The 16759-nt window shown below is 39.7% G+C and overlaps 1 protein-coding gene across 7 annotated transcripts in view; it reads right to left on the bottom strand.

The window, feature by feature from the left end:
* Positions 1-16759, bottom strand: part of TPK1 (thiamin pyrophosphokinase 1) — a 324730-nt gene that overhangs the window by 108256 nt on the left and 199715 nt on the right. For 6 of the 7 annotated variants that reach the window (XR_008236464.1, XM_052795439.1, XM_052795398.1 and 3 more), the window contains one exon: positions 6999-7145. The exons of the other annotated variant lie outside the window; for it this stretch is intronic. Coding sequence is in view for 5 of the 6 variants with exons in the window: in XM_052795439.1 (XP_052651399.1) it covers positions 6999-7145 (147 nt within the window). In the remaining variant the exon portion in view is untranslated. The remainder of the gene's footprint in view (positions 1-6998; positions 7146-16759) is intronic. 7 annotated transcript variants of the gene reach the window in all.

Here is a 16759-nt window from a genome sequence, read left to right as displayed (position 1 = left end):
AAAACTGCAGAAAGAAGTTTGTTAAGGGTGGGGATGAAAAGGAGGATTAAGAATTCAAAGGAAACAAAAGTAATTGACAGGTTTGGGAAAAAACCCAGCTCTAAGAAAATTAGTTTTGTAACAGAAAACTACTCATGGTTTCCATAAAGCAGCAAAATAGATATTATCATATTAACAAGATCATATTACAACAGCTAGGGGCAACAACAGAGAGTAGGAGCCTCATTGGAAGAGCTTTATTTAGGGTCAAGATTCTCTTAGATGATCATCCATCAGCTGCTGTAGTAACTAACTAAAAATCTGGACAAAGACTGAAAAATTTTGAGAGCAGAACCATTGAAACTTACCAAACACCAGATATTGATTCAGAATCAAACTGGATGACTCCAGAATTTAGAAATACGTAAGTAATCCAATTAGACTCCTTACATCATCTTCTCTTGCAGACAAGCATTAAGATGTGAATTTAAAACCAGCTGTGTGATTAACATATCCTGCTATAGAGTATGACTCATTTCTTAAGAATTATGAGCAGATGAAAATCTCATTTAGTAAAGGCTATTCTTTTTCACTTGGCAATAACGGTTTGGTATTTTCCTTTCCTCTCTGAAACGTAAGGTTTTTTTTAAAGTGGTTACCTGCAAGCTAACAAATTCTCTTATGAATTTGTTGTAATCTGTTTGTCTAAGCAAAGGCTGTAGGATGAGACTTATTAAAAAAAATATTTTGCATATGTCTTCATTATACAGAAGTAATCCATAACTATTAGATGTCATCCTCTGAAAAAAGTCCACGAAAATTCCACATAATTTCAAATATTTCATAAAATTGATGCAGATTGCACTTTTAACTGATGCTAAATAAACTGCTTGAAAAGATATGAGTGTTTCAAAAGCTAGTTATTATTTCTAATAATATTATTTCTATTATTTTCTACTATATAAGCTTTGAATACCTCATAGTACACATTTGCTGATGCTGGAATAGAACTAAGTTATAAAGAATCTAGCTGTTAAGAGAAAAATCCCACTAAAATTTTCCTTTTGTAACAGTGAGAAGCAAGATAGCAAGTAAATCTTCCCCAGGTCAAGATGTGATTGACAAAAATTAATTAAATTTGGATCACTGATATCCAGGAAAACACAGAAATTCAGTACTAAACATGAAGCAACACCACTTCATACCCATAAATTACCATGAAATAAAACTGAAGTCACTTGGACCTGGAGCCATTTGAAGGTCACATTTACACAGACCCATTACAAAAACACATGATAAGAATGACTGAATCATCATTAGCCCAGCTGGATTTTCCCAGGGAAGAAGAAAAACACAGGCTCTAACTCTTAACAGTCTTATTTCAAGAACAGAAGTTGAGCTGTAACCAAATCCTCAAAGTTTCTTACCAAAGAAGGAAACTAAGGCAGCTAAACCACCAACATAGCAACTTTTTTTCAGAGAAGCCATTTAAATGTGCTACTGAAGCTCTGGAAGCACAAAACCCCTTTCTGCAAGGGTTTCTGTGAAGGAGTCAGGCTCCCAAAGATGGGCTTGAGTAAGACTTTTCCACTGCTAATGTTTTTGACATTGGCAGTGTTTCTGTCCAGCTGAACAGCTGGGTTTCTTATAGAAAAATTCACAAAAAGATGTATTTATTGAAGAACAAGAAGTTGTATATTTGCAAATTCCATAGACACTCATTCAAGTAACCTACAAGGAACTTGAGGTACAGAGACTCACTGCTTTGTCAACTAAAGTTCCAACAGTGCTCTTTGAGAGCAGATACTAAACAAGAAAGATGGCCTTTCAGGACAATAAATATTTTAAGTACTAAATATATGTTTAAATATTTTGTTTAAATATTAAATTCATGTTTAAATATTAAATATATGTTTAAACCCCTTCCTTGGCAGCTGGGACTTTTTTGCAACTGAATCTACCCACAAAATGCACTAATAATATAGGAAAAGGAGACATTAAAGGTTATCGCCAAGTTTCCAAATTCCAAAGTTATCCCCCAGAAGAGACACAACACTAAGGATTTTCTCCACTGAGTGCCAGTGCAAGCTAGACCTGCTTCTTACACATATGAGGCAGTATAGAACTGATCTGATAACTCATTCTTGAAGTTCCTACAAAACTCAAGGAACTGGCTGCCAGAAGAAAGCTCAGAAGTTGAAGGTATATACCCTGAACTTCCCATTAAATTTACAAGCAGGGACACAAAGCAAACCAAATAACACTGGCATAGAGAATTGCAGCAACAAACTCCAGTAAAGTTTCCAGTCTTGTACCTTCCCTCACTTATATCTGTTGCAGTGTCCCCATCTAGGAGCAGATATCCATGTGTAGTCACTCTGTCTGCATTTCTAAAATGGTTCAGGTAATACTCTCTGGACCTCAAGCCAACTGGCACAGCACTGCTCACATGCATATGGCTGTTCTCACTTGTCCCCAAGACAAGGCAGTACCCTCCAAACGCTTAGTAAGTGGTAACTGGCCTGTGCTAAACCCAAACTGTGTCCAGGCACTGTCTATAAGAATGATAGCTGACTCCCACTAAAACTGTGCTTGGGACCATGCTAACTAATTAGCTGCACAGCCTACTGTATGGCAATATTTATATTAACTAAGGGCCTTATTAATACTGTTGTTATTATTAACATAATACTATGTTCCACCCCGGTGCAGAGCTGAGGATGTAATGGCGTTTTGTAAAAAACTAAACGAGCCTCACAGTACCCATTCAGAGAAGGACGTGGGTTTTATCCAATTTACAAACTAGGAGACTGTGAGATCAAAGGGCTATACAATTTACTTCTCTCCAATGAAATGGTAGTAAAGAGCCAAGAGTAACGGATGGGACTCCTGATTCTTATTGCTCATATTTAGCTGCTGGACTACTACCTATGATGTTAAATTATTCATCATTTCTCACAAGGAAGGCAGGCATGCACTCACAAGAAAAGCTGTGCGCAAAAAAAAAGGGTTATCAAAGTATTCATACACTCTTTCAAAAGAGTTACCTATCAGACAAAAATATGCTGCTGTAACACATTTTCATGTGTAGGTAGCAATTCTTCTCTACATTCCAGGGCTGGAATCCTGTGTGGGGAAAACTGAACTGCTCAGTATAATGTAAAAGACAGGCCTCATTAACTCTTGGACATCTTCTCATTTCTTGGTCATAAATCCTATTACCTTGTATTACAAACTGCCATAAAACTCACAGATAAAAGATAATTTATGCTCAGTGTACAGAAGCTAATGTTTCTGTACTCCTGAGAAGCACACAACCAGAAAATGAGAAAGTATGTATGTGAAACCTTAAGCCATTCATATTGAGCATGGCTAGCATGATAAACATGACTCTAAGGGCCTAATGCTCTTCAGCTAGGGTATATTCTAATGATAATTGATATTACCAAAATTTCAAGCATAAAATGTACAGACTGTTGCATAAAATATCCTGCTTATAAGGAGTGATTACTCCTTATTAAGAATTCAGGCTCCCCTCCCCAACTACAGAAAGAAATATGATGGCTGTTCAGTACAGAGATACTTTTTTTTTCAATTCCAAACCACATTAGAAAATGCTTCAGAGCAGGCTTCACCTCCTGGAATTCTTACACAATCTCCCTATTTCTGACCCCTATCCTAATTAGTGTTGCATGGCACACAAAAACTAACAGCCCTTGGAGTTGGCAAAATCAAAGGCAGCTCAATCTCCTATTTGCTTTTTCTCTGAAGCAATTTGAAGTCTTCGGACTTCAGCACTGATTTTAACTGTGTTGGTTATCTGCTCAAAAGAATATTTTTCTTTAGTGAACACTGAGCAAAAGATGCATTAAATTTACGCTATTTGTCATTAGTTTTCCTTTCCCATTCAGATGAGAGAAAATCTTTCGCTGTCAACTAACAACTTCTGTAGTTACTAACTATGTTCTCATTGCTTGGGCCCTTCCATAGGTGCACCTCATTTCATGCCTGCTGTCTTTTCTCAAGTACTTGTTTAGTAATTTGACCTATATTGGAATTCATTTATTTAAATTTAGATACCTACAGTGTATACCTAGATCTCAGCCTACCACCCAATTTCTCCATAGAGTTCACGGAGACATGTATTTATGGGGTGTAATTGTTCCCACCTTTTTTCTCCTCTTCACCTCTCAGCATAGTTCATCCTTACAGGTCAGAAATGAATATAAAAGAGTTTACTTCCTTGTAGTTTTCCTCACTTTCCATGCCAAAACATTTTTATCAGTATATTTCAAAAACTTGCACTGTCTGTCTATCTATTTCCCTAGAGGTGCCTCAATACTCAAAATGCCAATTACCCTTACATTCAGCACTTGGATAATTTTATTTGCTGATGAAAAAAGGCTTTGTTTACCTGGTCCTCCTTGCTTGGTAGTCTGCAGTGGATCCCAAATCAGGCATTGTCCTTGCTGTCTTCCTCTATCACCCTGAAGACTTTTAGCAAGTCTATAAGCCTGTTTCCTACAACACTGTGGACTGTTTACAAGTGTGTTAAATATTGATATATTTCCTCTGCTGTAGCCCTCTATATCAAAATTGTAATAATGCAAAATAACTCTTTCAAAGCAATTACTTAATAGATTTTATGGTATACTTAGATATCTACTCACACCGTCCTCCTCTTAGTTTCTGCATTAGTAACTAAAAATTCAGCAGCTTGACTTGCTATTCCCCTTTGTATCCTTCCTAGGGCTGTTAAGGGATTATCAGTTTATCTGCTCTATCCAAACATTTTAGCCTCTGCCTAGGTACACATGATAGAGAACTAATACTAGTCTCCTGTTACAGTGAATGGAGAACTAATGTTATTTTAAAGCAAAAACATGGTTATACTTTGCTCATATATTTTATCCAAAGAATCCAATGAAGACGAGATTCTTCTTCCCCAAGAGAGAAAGGTTTCAGATCTACATTTTATAGAAAAAGCAACATGCTCTTAACTTTATCATTTGCATTAGCATTTGAATCTCAAAACCTTGCTTCATTTGTTGCACAGTTTCCAGACTTGCGTTTGAAAAAGTCAGTGGATCTCCCACTGTGTTCAACTCCCTCCTACCTTCATTTTAAATTACAAAGGGGAGAGGGGAAGAAGAGAGAATGTCATGATTGCGGCTGTTTACAAGAGAAAAATATCATGCTGAACTCCATATGAAAAAAAAAAAAAAAAAGAGGACTTCCAAGCTTAGGATCCTCATTTCTTTCTGTATATAAACTACTCACTTGATTTTTATCTAAACTATGCAGGATTAATGTTATTATCTGGAGGTACCACGGCAGTTGACTGAAGATGCTGACAGTGACAAGTTTAAACCAACGATGAAAAGCAATTTTGTGTCAAAGTTAGCATTAAGATTGTTTAAATGGCCTGCCCCCTATATCTGCCCTTTATTTCTGAATGCCAGAAACAGCCTGAAGTTACAGAAGTCAGTTACTGGCAATGCAGACTGACAGCCAGGAATGGCAGAAAAAAATAATATCCTGTGGAACTCTCCCCATCAACAAAAAAGTATTAAATACTTCTCATACGGCATTATTAAGAAAAGAACATTAAAAAGTTTCCAGCAAGCCCAAACAATTAGCAACCTCCTATTTCTATTTAAATGCACAGATCATGAAGTTTTTTCAAGTTGCAAAGGGTTTAGTTTTTCATTGAAGACTCTTCTGAAAGCAACCTTAGGCATGGCATTTTAAAGCCACTTATGGAAAAGATGAATGAAAAGAATTAAAAGTCTTTCCAGTCCAGGTATGTGTTTTGTAAGCTAAATTGGGAATTCTCCATCTTATTTCAGCTTTTCAATAGGTTCTTAAAAATATTCTAAAATTAAGTTACAGTGGTCAGTGAAGTACTGCACCCACAGATCAATCACAAGCGAGTTACTCCTCACTTTCAGATCTGAACCACAGTTATCCTTTAGCCCCCTTTCCCCCTTACTCTGCTGCCTCTATCTACTTAGCTGTGCAACTAATGATCAGAGTCATTCCTCATCATACTGGCAAATGAGCTCCTGTGCCTACTATCTTTCCTGCACACACAGTGCTTCAAAGTTGTTAATACAGCACCTGCCCCTGTGGATTTAAATCTATAATCTCATAGAACCTTATTAATGCTTTTTTCAAATTACAATGAAGCACATGTGGTGCAGGGTTTTGTCAAATTTATCTGTGAATGTTATTTATTTTAATGAAATAAGCTGTCCAAGATAAAATGGGAAAGTTAGTTAAGCTTCTAGAAACCCTGACATCAGGAAAAGATATTTCCAAGCAAATAAATGAATCACTGTTAGAGAAGACTCTTTGATGCTTAGATTTGCCTTTAATTTAAATCTTAGAAGTAGAAGCCCAGCAAGATCTTTTGTGTGTGTTGTTTTATGAATCACTAAATGGAATAACAGGCCTGAAAAACCACAAAAATAACACGTCTTAAATAAATTCCCTCGTTGATGCTAGCTGGATTTCCATCATAATGAACTGCACCATTCAGACCACATAAGAGCTCTGCCTGACGTGTTTGTCAGGAACTCCCTCATATCTTCCTATTATATCTTTCTTTTGTTTCTCTTACTGCAGACATCCTTATTGCTACTCAACATGCAACAGGGCTGTATGCTAAATTTAAACTTACTGGAATCTAATTAAAAAGTTTTTGGTTTGGGTTTTTTTTTTTTTCATTTATCATCAAATTCCTATATTTACCCAAATTCAGTTTTCATACGTTCTGGATTTCTATGTTCCTCCCCTTTTAAACAAATCTATCCTGAACAAATGAAACACAAACTTTTCCAAGGCAGGAATGCATAACCCTGTCATTTGCTGTCCACTTCCCTGCAATGTATTTTATATTTAGGCTCCCACCCTACAGAATACAATTAAGAAAATGAGTGTTTAATAGTGCAAGACCTACAGGGTCAGGGTGGGTGGAAGATCAGTTTTATTATGTAGTAACTTTTCACAACACTTACAGGTTGAAGCAGGTAAATCAGTGAGCACTCCTGGATAACTATCACTGGAAAAGGAGTGATATTTGTTGCATGAAAAAGTGTTGCCACTGATGCCATTGTTTGGTCAAAGCGTCCACCAAGTCCGCCCAAAGTCACAATCACATCGATCTAAAAGATAAAACAAAAATGGTCACCAAGAAAACTTTCAGGTGTGATTTCTAGACCCTGAAAATCAACAATAAAATCACTTTGGGGAAAAAAAAAAGAAAAAATAACTACTGACTATACAAAAGCAAATGTCAAATACAGTTATTTACTCCCATTACCAATAAATACCATTATGTGATTTTTGAGGCCGAGTATTAAAGCTCAGTAAATTCATGGCCAACATGTGGTACTTTTAAAAAGGACATAACTGTTCTGCCTAAAATACAGGCCAGTCTTTCCAGGTACTTATCTGTCTGAATATATAGAGCCTAAGATATATCACTCCACATCTAAGCTCCTCAGCTAAGTGTGGTATATCTGAACCTTAGCATTGCCAGATCTTAACATCATTTCAGTATTATCCTCACAGTTTACAGAGCGAATAAAGGAAATTTCAGGTTAGGGCCATTATATGTCGTTCTCGTTCCTGTCACACAGCATTTTAACGTACAAGCAATCCCACTCACAGGCTGCTCTACTCAAGATCAGGAGTACTATTGAAGTAGGAGGTTCCATCTCAAGTGACTGGGACATCATCTCCCAGCTGTCAGGGACAGGAACAGGAGCACTCTCCTGTCCCAGTCCCAGACCCGCAAAGAGCACCACGTGACCATTTGCATTAGGCCACGGAGTTGGACTGCTGCTGCTCAATTCTCTCACACTCCATTGAGACTCCGAACACTTTATTTCCTATAAGCAGAAAGGGAGTATTTAAAGGCCTTGGTTAAGAGCTTTTGGGTCCTCAGATAAAAGGTCACTGAGTGCAAAGTATTATTATTATTACTTCCATAATGTGGATCAGTTATGTTCAGTAATTGTATTTTAAAAAGCTACCACTGAGTAAGTCATATCTAGAGCCCTAACACATTGCAGCTCTGAAGTCTTTAGAAGCTGCCTTGACAATGGCCATCTGGTGAAGCTTCCAACTTTATAGGGCTTAAGTCTATGGCTACTGTGATTACATGAAGTTTTACTCAACCCAGGAGCCACATAATGGTGCTCTGTGTAACTGGAATGATGTATTAATAGCATCAGCTTCTATTTTTATTACCAGGGCTAGGGCTTTACGATTCTGCTGAATATTGGTTTGCATGAAAATTAAGCTCTTTTCCTTTTGGTGAAGAATTATACCATCTTTCTCATCACCACCAGGAAAATACTTGAGAAGCCAGAATGGATCAATATAACACATTATATAAGCAGCAAACACTGAAACAAAAAAAATTATTCTTGTACTGCAGACAGCAGGTATTTTCTGTGCAGATTACAGATCACACAGACCTAACATACAACCAATAGAATATGAATGGTAGGAAAAGCTATCTTTAAACAGGAGACAAAACAGCAAAAGGTAAAAAGCATGTGTTCCCAGCTAAGCCATAATATCTTTTCCATTTTATTGATTCCAGTGTAGAAACAAACTGCTTTTGTTTGACTGGTGATGACTGTGATTTAAAAATCAATTCTCTGAAACTAATGCAACTAAAAAGACCCACCAACACCAGCTCCCTACCAGACAACTAGCAGTAAAAATGCCGCCCACCCCAATAGAAGTTGTGGGGCAAATCTGCTACATTAACCTGGAACTGCAGTGAAGTTAAGGTGGCTTTGCAAAGGATCAGGATCCACATGTATGTTTTTTTTTCTTGTGAGCAATGGGACCAAAGCTTAAATATTAGCCTAGCCTAGCCTAGTTTTCAAAAAGCCAAGCAACTACTGTATAGTTTCTTGGTATATATGTCTCACCACAAGTGAACTTGTTTCTTTTGGCTTTGATGTTTTCTACAGTTTAAAAGGTAAGAATGAAGGAAACACAGAGTCCCCTCTGACTTGTAATTAAAATGATGCAATAACATTCTGAATGTGTCGTCTTTCCATTGTAAAACTATCAGTATGTCAGAAAAATCCTGCTCTGTTATTCACACATGTGTACTTACCGTGAAGTACAGCACCACTCTCAAACAATGAAGTGCTCAGTGACTGCAGCTATTTGTGATAGAGATTTGAAGAAAAACATAACAAAAAAATACTTCTGTATTTTAAAGTATTACAGAAGTCATCCTGAAGTCCTACTCCTTACCTAATAGCAACAGCGCAGTGATCTTGTGGATTGTTTCCAAAAAGTAAGAAAACAAAACCAATCTAGCATGGAGTAGATCTGTTGAAAAGGCATTCATAACACAGAGGCTTGGGGTTGTGGCGTGTTGGGAGAAGGCTAATAAATATATCTGAAAAGGGAATGCAGCTATTATTTAAGGTTTGCATGGATTGTGAAAATGAAAAACACAAATATGTGACAGGTACGCAAACAAACCCAGCTGGAGTATGAGAGGAGCAGGCAGAAAGAAAAGCTAAAATTCTGCACTTCTGTGACGGCTGACAGTCCTGCCTTTCACTGGATAGTCTTGGCAGCAGTGACAGGCATCCAGCCATTGTAGGGCTTTTAGAGCCTCTATTTGAAGGTCTAGGTATACACACTTTGTTTATTTAACAAAAACACAGAGAGACTAAGTCCAACAAAAACCTCAAGAGTCTTTTCATCCTAAAGCTATCAACCCCATTAAAAAAAAAAAAACAACACAAAAATCACAAACTAACAAAACAACCAGTTCCTTCCCTGCAATCACTGTTCCTCTTGCTCTGCCAAGCACTTAAGAAAACAGATGTGCCATGAAAGCACATACACGACTCTTGGTCATTCCAGAACCTAAGACAAAGTGAATACCAAAGCACAAGACATTTATATATTCCCATACTACAGACAGGAAAGGCCATTCATTTTTCTACTATGATTTCCTGTATAACACAGGCTACTGTAACTGTTAATCAGCCCAGCAGGTAGCATTTGACCAACACACTGCACTTCAATTGAAATGTCCATGCTTCACTGAAATGTCCCGTCACCAGTCCCCTTACACAATTTGTTTTCACGGTGTCATTCATTTCCTGAAAAAAGGATATAAAATCCTAAATAACTACAAAGAATAGCTTGGATCATTGCAGGCACAGTGTAGAGGGCACCATATTCTCTTAGACTATCTATAACCTGACTTAAATATATTGCACAGCATCTTTAAAGGCTATCGAACTTTAATTTAGAAAGAGTTGAAGATCTAAGGGTGGGATTCAGTCATGTTTAATTGATACCTTTATACATTAGTATCTCTTGAAAGAGTTTTAGGAGTCACTACTAAACAGCAGGGCAGTTAAAAGGAGAAGGGAAGCATAAAGAAAGACTTTGTGCTGGCAATTCAGGGATGTATTTCCTCCTTCTCCCCTAAGCTGTAATTTAGAGGGTGCAGTAACCAAGAGGAGCTGTGGCTGCCACCATGTCAGAATGAAGTTGCTCAGGTTCCTGCTTCCACTCTCACAGAGACTACTGAAATGGACAACTTGCTGTAAACTGTTTGCAGCTTGCTAAACACTATCTTTCTGTGAAAACTGGTCCAGCTGACATTCCTCTTTCTGGTATGGATGGGTTAATACAAAGATTTTCACTATATGATTGAGGAACACGTATTCAAGGAGAAGGGTGAAAGGACACAGGAAGCTGGGAACTTGCCTGGGGTGGGTCAAAAGAGTGCAGTATCTAGCTTTGTAATGTCAGCATCACCATGACATCTAAGAGCAAAGTCCAAGGCTTGAACTGACAGCAAAGGATGCCCATTCTTTCCAAAACTGTGCTCAGTTATCTCTGATAAGAAATCTGCTCCCCAGGGTATGGGTAGGGCTCTGGACAGATAACTCAAAGGATTTTCTTCCACATGAGCTCAGTTTCAGCCAGACAACTTGCAAACAAACATTCCTAAGTCTCAGAGAGGTGGGTAGGTGAAAGGGTACACATTACTGACAACAACCGCTAGCACTGAATGAATTGTGAAAAAGACCTCCCCTAAAGGAAAAAGGGAAGGCGACAATAATCAAGATGTCGTAAAAGCTCTGGAGCCATGAATAAACCTCCCTTCCTCTGAGACCATAGAGACCACCCACTGCTAATACCTAAGATATTTCTATGACAACTACAGGTCAGATATTGTATCTGATTCAAACATAGCTTCCTTTTATCACCTTCTCACTTCACTGATACCTTTTCACCTTCCACAGCATTTCTTAATTTCCTACCATTCATAAGCCTATTCCTTTAATTTAAAATTTTTGGGGAATATGATATAGAGAATAAAATAATAGTAGTAACATGCACAGTATGTTGAAGTATATTATATGCTGAGATACATATATATTGAAGTATCTTATATGTTGAAGAGCAAACAATTAAGTAGTAGTGTGAATGCTACATTTATTACTACTTTATCACTTTGACACTTTATCAATTTTCACCAGTTTACAAGAAAAGCATTTTTTTTCTTCATAAGACAATTTTGTCAACTCAGGATATGGTTTGAAAATCCAGATATATCCCTTCTGGTCTCTGCATCAGCTTCAGTACTGAAGACTTCAAAACACAGCAAGCACTTTCCCTGATAACAAATGAGCCAGAGTAGATTTCAGCTTATTCTGCCATAGCTGTATTAGAGCTGTTGTGCTGGCCAGATCACAGTCATTTTTTTATATCATCCACAAAATTGCAATGTAAATTTAATGAACTATTAAAATCCCACAACCCAATGCTGAATATATAGCAAGATATAGTCCATTTTAGTTGATTATACTGGCTCTCTAGCTCAGTGTTTTACATAAAAGGTATGGCATTCATTTCCTATGGGAATGATACATCCAGCCACACAGCAGCATCTGAACTTTGCTCAGGTAGAATCCTCTTTACTCTAGCCAGAATTTGCTCGTTGCTTCAGCCATCTGACTCTTCATGGGAACAAGAGCTCTCAGCTGAAGGCTGCCATCCTGTCTGTGTACCTGAGATGATAACCTTCAAACAGCTTCATCGTCACCTCACTGATTCCACTAATCTTTGTATTGTATTGTTCCAGCTCCTTCACAAAGCATTTCTTGCTGCTTATGTTAATTTTCTTACATTTTTACCCAAGTGCTTCCTCTATTTGTAATCCTTTTTATTTCAAATAAAAGGTTAATTCTTTCTGCTAATGACAATAAGCGTGCAAACACATTGCATTTGTCTGCTTAAAACAAGCAACAAGTATGATGGTAAAATGGAAAAGAGAAAGATAATCTCAAAATCCAGTCACAGATTTGAGTAGCTGGAAGCATTTTAATCTTGGTTGAACTACTGACTTGTGTTTACATCTCTGGTCAAATGACTTGATTTCATTTCAGTGCTTTGGCTTTGCTCTCTCCTGCAGGTAAATGGAACATTTGAGGGTGAATATAACATCATCTGGCATAATTTTTGTGGAATGTAGACTTCATAACCATTGACTTAATTCTTCCTTACTTACAGAAGCCTAATCTACAAAATCCATGTGAACTGCTGGACCCCAAGCAATCTGAGTTTGACTGCTTGCTCTTGTGCTGAATATTGCTGTATGACCTTGATCAAACAGTACTCCCTGTGCCTCAGGTAGAGTAGGGACAGCAATAACTCCCGCTCTGCTACTGCTGGTCAGCTGGAGCACAGCTCTACAATCCGTGCTGCGTGTGAGATCAGGGTCACTGGAATTCCTTATTGACTCAAATTTTCTGGGTGAAGGGCTTGTCCCTACTCCAGACTGTTACCATGCTGTTGTGAATAGGCAAAAGTGCACTAAAACTCTTAGAGCAATCTGTTCACTGAGGCTTTAGAGGAAAACGTGTGCTGGTTTTGACCCTGACACATTTATTCTGTGCATGAGCAATGATTCCAGGACCATCAATCACATGTCTTCTGAAAAATCACAAAATCTTCTCGTCTTTTAAAACAGTATGAAAAGACATTCACAAGCATCAGGCTAACCTTTCTGTTCCCACAGCTGAACCACTCTAATCCACAGTGCGTACTGCAGTACCACCCTCACGGAGATGTAAAACCAACCAACTGTAAACTATCATATCCCTAAGAAAGCAAGCCCTGGATTTGTATTAGCAGCAATGCAAGAGGCCCTCAAAAGATTATGCTAAAATGGTCTAAAAAATCTCTTTAACGATCTCATATCCATGCGCATCTAGTGCCAAAAGCTGCGTTTGGCACATGCTGTGTTTTTAATCTCTTTGTATACTGCCTCCAGGAGTAAAAAAAAGAAAAACAAACTACCTAAAAACTCCCATCAATGAACAACTCAAAGGAGGGAAAAAAGTGATCCTATCTTCTTCAAGAGAACCTGTTTGTTTTCACATTTCACTTGACTCTGGCTGTCAGTCTTTACTGAAGTAGCCTTCCTTCCCCTCCCTCCAAGACGTTTCCATGTTGTCACAAGATCAGCAGGAAAACACAACTACAACCCACCACTTCCCTGCCAGCAGGACCCCCACCCCACCATGCTGATGCCTGTCATCCCACACTCCTCAACTAGAGCCAGCCTGAAGCCTGTGCTAAAGATTAACCCACTCCTGCAGGGTCAGCAGGTGGGAAGGGCACTGCACAGGGAAGAGGCTTTTTGCTGCAAAGACTGTCCCTAAAAGCCTCCATTACTCCCCCAAAGGGAAACAGATCACTATCCAGATCAGGGAGCCTTGCCTGGACTGTGGCTTCTGCTGCAGCATGCTGGCAGAGAGACAGTCTTGTACAGGAAGGTCCCTGGCTACTCAGGCCCTGTTGGATCAGAGACAATGTAAGTTCTGCCTGCTAGCCGACAAACAGGATATATATCCCAGGACACATATCAATGAGAGTCGGTGCACCTTTGCACGCCTCCATGAGCCCTGACACCTTCTCTTTGATTTCCTTTACAGTCCTGTGGTGGGTTAACCTTGGATAGCAGCCAGGTACCCACCCCAGCCACTCTTTCACTCCTCCTCTTCAACAGGACGGGGAGAAAATAAGATGAAAAAGCTCATGGGTCGAGACAAGGACAGGGAGATTGTCAGTTACCAACTACTATCACAGGCAAACCAGACTTGACTTGGGGAAAATTAATTTAATGTTCTGCCAATCAAAAATCTAGTTAGAGAGAGAAAAAAGAAAAAACTAAAACCACCTTTCCACCATCCCTCTTTTTCCAGGCCCACCTTCACTCCTTCGTTCCTGACTCCTCTATCTACTCCCTCCCCCAAGCAGTGCAGGGCAATGGGGGGCTGTGGTCAGTCCATACCAGCTCCTCTCTGCCTCTCCTTCCTTCTCATGTTGTTCCCCTGCAATAGCATGGGGTCCTCTCCATGGGGTCCAGTCCTTCAGCAACAAACTGCTCCAGCGTGGGTCTCCCACAGGCTGTAGCTCCTGGCAGGGGCCTGCTCCTGCGCGGGCTCCTCTCCAAGGGCTGCAGCTTCCTTCAGGGCACATCCACCTGCTTTGGCATGGGGCCCTCCACCAGCTGCAGTCTGGATATCTGCTCCACCATGGTCCTCCATGGGCTGCAGGGTGGATACCCGCTCCGGCATGGCTTCTCCCCAGGCTGCAGCTCCCTCAGGAGATGGATGTCCACCTGCTCCGGCGGCAGCTCTCCAGGGGACTCTCCAGGGGCGGCTGGAGCCCCCTCCTCCCGCTCTCCCCTCGGGGCTCGCAGGGCTGTTTCTCACCCTTTTCCCCTCACCGCCGGGCAGCATTTTGCCCTTTTTCAGCTGCGCTTTCCCTGAGGGGCTCGGCTGTGCCCTGCCGCGGGGCCGCGGGAGCCAGCCGTGACCGGCCTGGTGCGGCCCGGCCTCTCCTCACAGAGACCCCTGCAGCCCCCCGCCAGCAGCGGGGCACACAAACCCGATACAAGTCCCTACTTCAGCCTAACTAATAACCCTCGTAGCTTAACTCATTATTATTTCAGCTTCTCTAGAAGGCTGAGATGAACATTAAGATGCGTCTCGGCCACAAAGCTCCCTTTCCTTTCCCACCACATTTTCATGTGGTTTTGTTTCAGCTCCTGCCCAGACGCTGGTCCGGGACCCTTGGAAAGCCTACAAAGGAGGTAAAACAAACCTGTGGTATTTCAAGGCAATGGGGTAGATCTTCTGTAGACAAGGGTCGCTGTATGAAACACTCCACCAGCAGCCCGCAGGCGCTTATACCCAGATGAACAAAGAAAGCCAACTTCAACACTATGAGAGGAGAGATCTTTTCCTGTGGTTTCCTAAACCAGATGTGTCTTTTCTTTAAAACTAATTTTCTGCCTATTTTTATTTCCATTCTGTCATGTTAAATTTAGGAATCAAATTTTAAGGAAAGAATTGCAGATTTTGAAGGGAAAACATTCCGTACAAAATACAGAAAAGGAAATTAGAAAATCTCCATTTCCATTAAAGCGTGATGCTATTTTTTTTTACTTCATCTGAGTAAGAGTTAATGGCTCAGGCGCTTTCCCTGCGTATCTTAACATTTAGCAATGAAGTCTGTATAAAAGACACCACAAATAATGCAGAGCTGTAGGGCATCCTCACTCTCTTGCAGCAGCATCGCAGAGGAGATAATGGCAAAAGATGCATTTGTGGCTAACTAGGATGAGACGTTAGCTCTGCTATTTAAAAAGTTTAAACTTGGGTTCACACAGGTCTGAAGATCTCCCAATAGCTCCCAACAGAACAGTAATATTTTCAGCTGGTCTGAACATTAATCTTCGTGACGAACAAGGGGATAATAGCCTCTCCTATTATACTCAAGGGACAGATATAAGACCTGAAACTAAAGACAGAAATTTTTTCCTGTGTCTCTCAGGTCCTATTCTGTAAATGGTTCTTCTTTTGAATGATTTCACTGAATACTTGGGCAGTACAGAATTTTTTTTTTTTTTTCCATGGGAGCGCAGATTTGCAGAACGAAGTCTTGAATTTATACATTTGTTTCTAAGAGGCTGGAGATACTCTTATATTGAAGGAAGTAGGTTAGGATCTTGGATGCCAATTTTTCTTTTCAGAGTAGGTTCAGTATTTATAGCAGGTAAGCTAAACATAGCCTGAATAATGTCAGCTTACACCCATTACAGAAGCTATTTTATTTTTCTACACTGTCCTCTAGACCATATAAATTTAGCCATGTACTTAAAAAGAAATGAAGCATGATTTCTTAAACTGGAGGCGGTTGTGATGCTGTAAACATTTTATGCTCACATTTAATTTGCACAAAATATTGAGCTTTAATTGTTCAGTGCTTAGTTGTTCAGTTGTTTAAAAGGGAAGCTTGATGGGTTATTTAGGCAAGTGGAAGAGACCATCCCGAGTCTTCTCCTTAGCAGTGACAAAGTTAAATTAAAAGGTAGCCGATTAAAAAAGAACAGCGTAAGCATCAGAACTAGCAAAGCCTGGTTGCCAGTGTGGCTCTGCTATGAAGACCCTTTAATCCCTACCTCTGTTGAGCTTGTGCCACTGCATTTTTTACAGTGGGAATACTGTAGGCGTCCTTCATGTATTACCAGGCTGCCTCATTTTTGTAATATTTGTGAAGAGTTAAATTACTGTAAGGCCCTTTGCCCCTTCTTGAACACTACTGGTGTCAGCTAAGAGGTCCAGAGGCAAAGGTCAGGGAAAGTTAAAGGACTGCAGAAGACAGTGAGGCCTCAGGACTACAGGCTAAACCACTTCTATGC

This window comes from Harpia harpyja, chromosome 1 (genome assembly GCF_026419915.1).
Source record: "Harpia harpyja isolate bHarHar1 chromosome 1, bHarHar1 primary haplotype, whole genome shotgun sequence".
NCBI lineage: Eukaryota > Metazoa > Chordata > Aves > Accipitriformes > Accipitridae > Harpia > Harpia harpyja.
The sequence above is the reverse complement of the archived record's forward strand: the minus strand, read 5'-3'. Positions and strand labels throughout refer to the sequence as shown.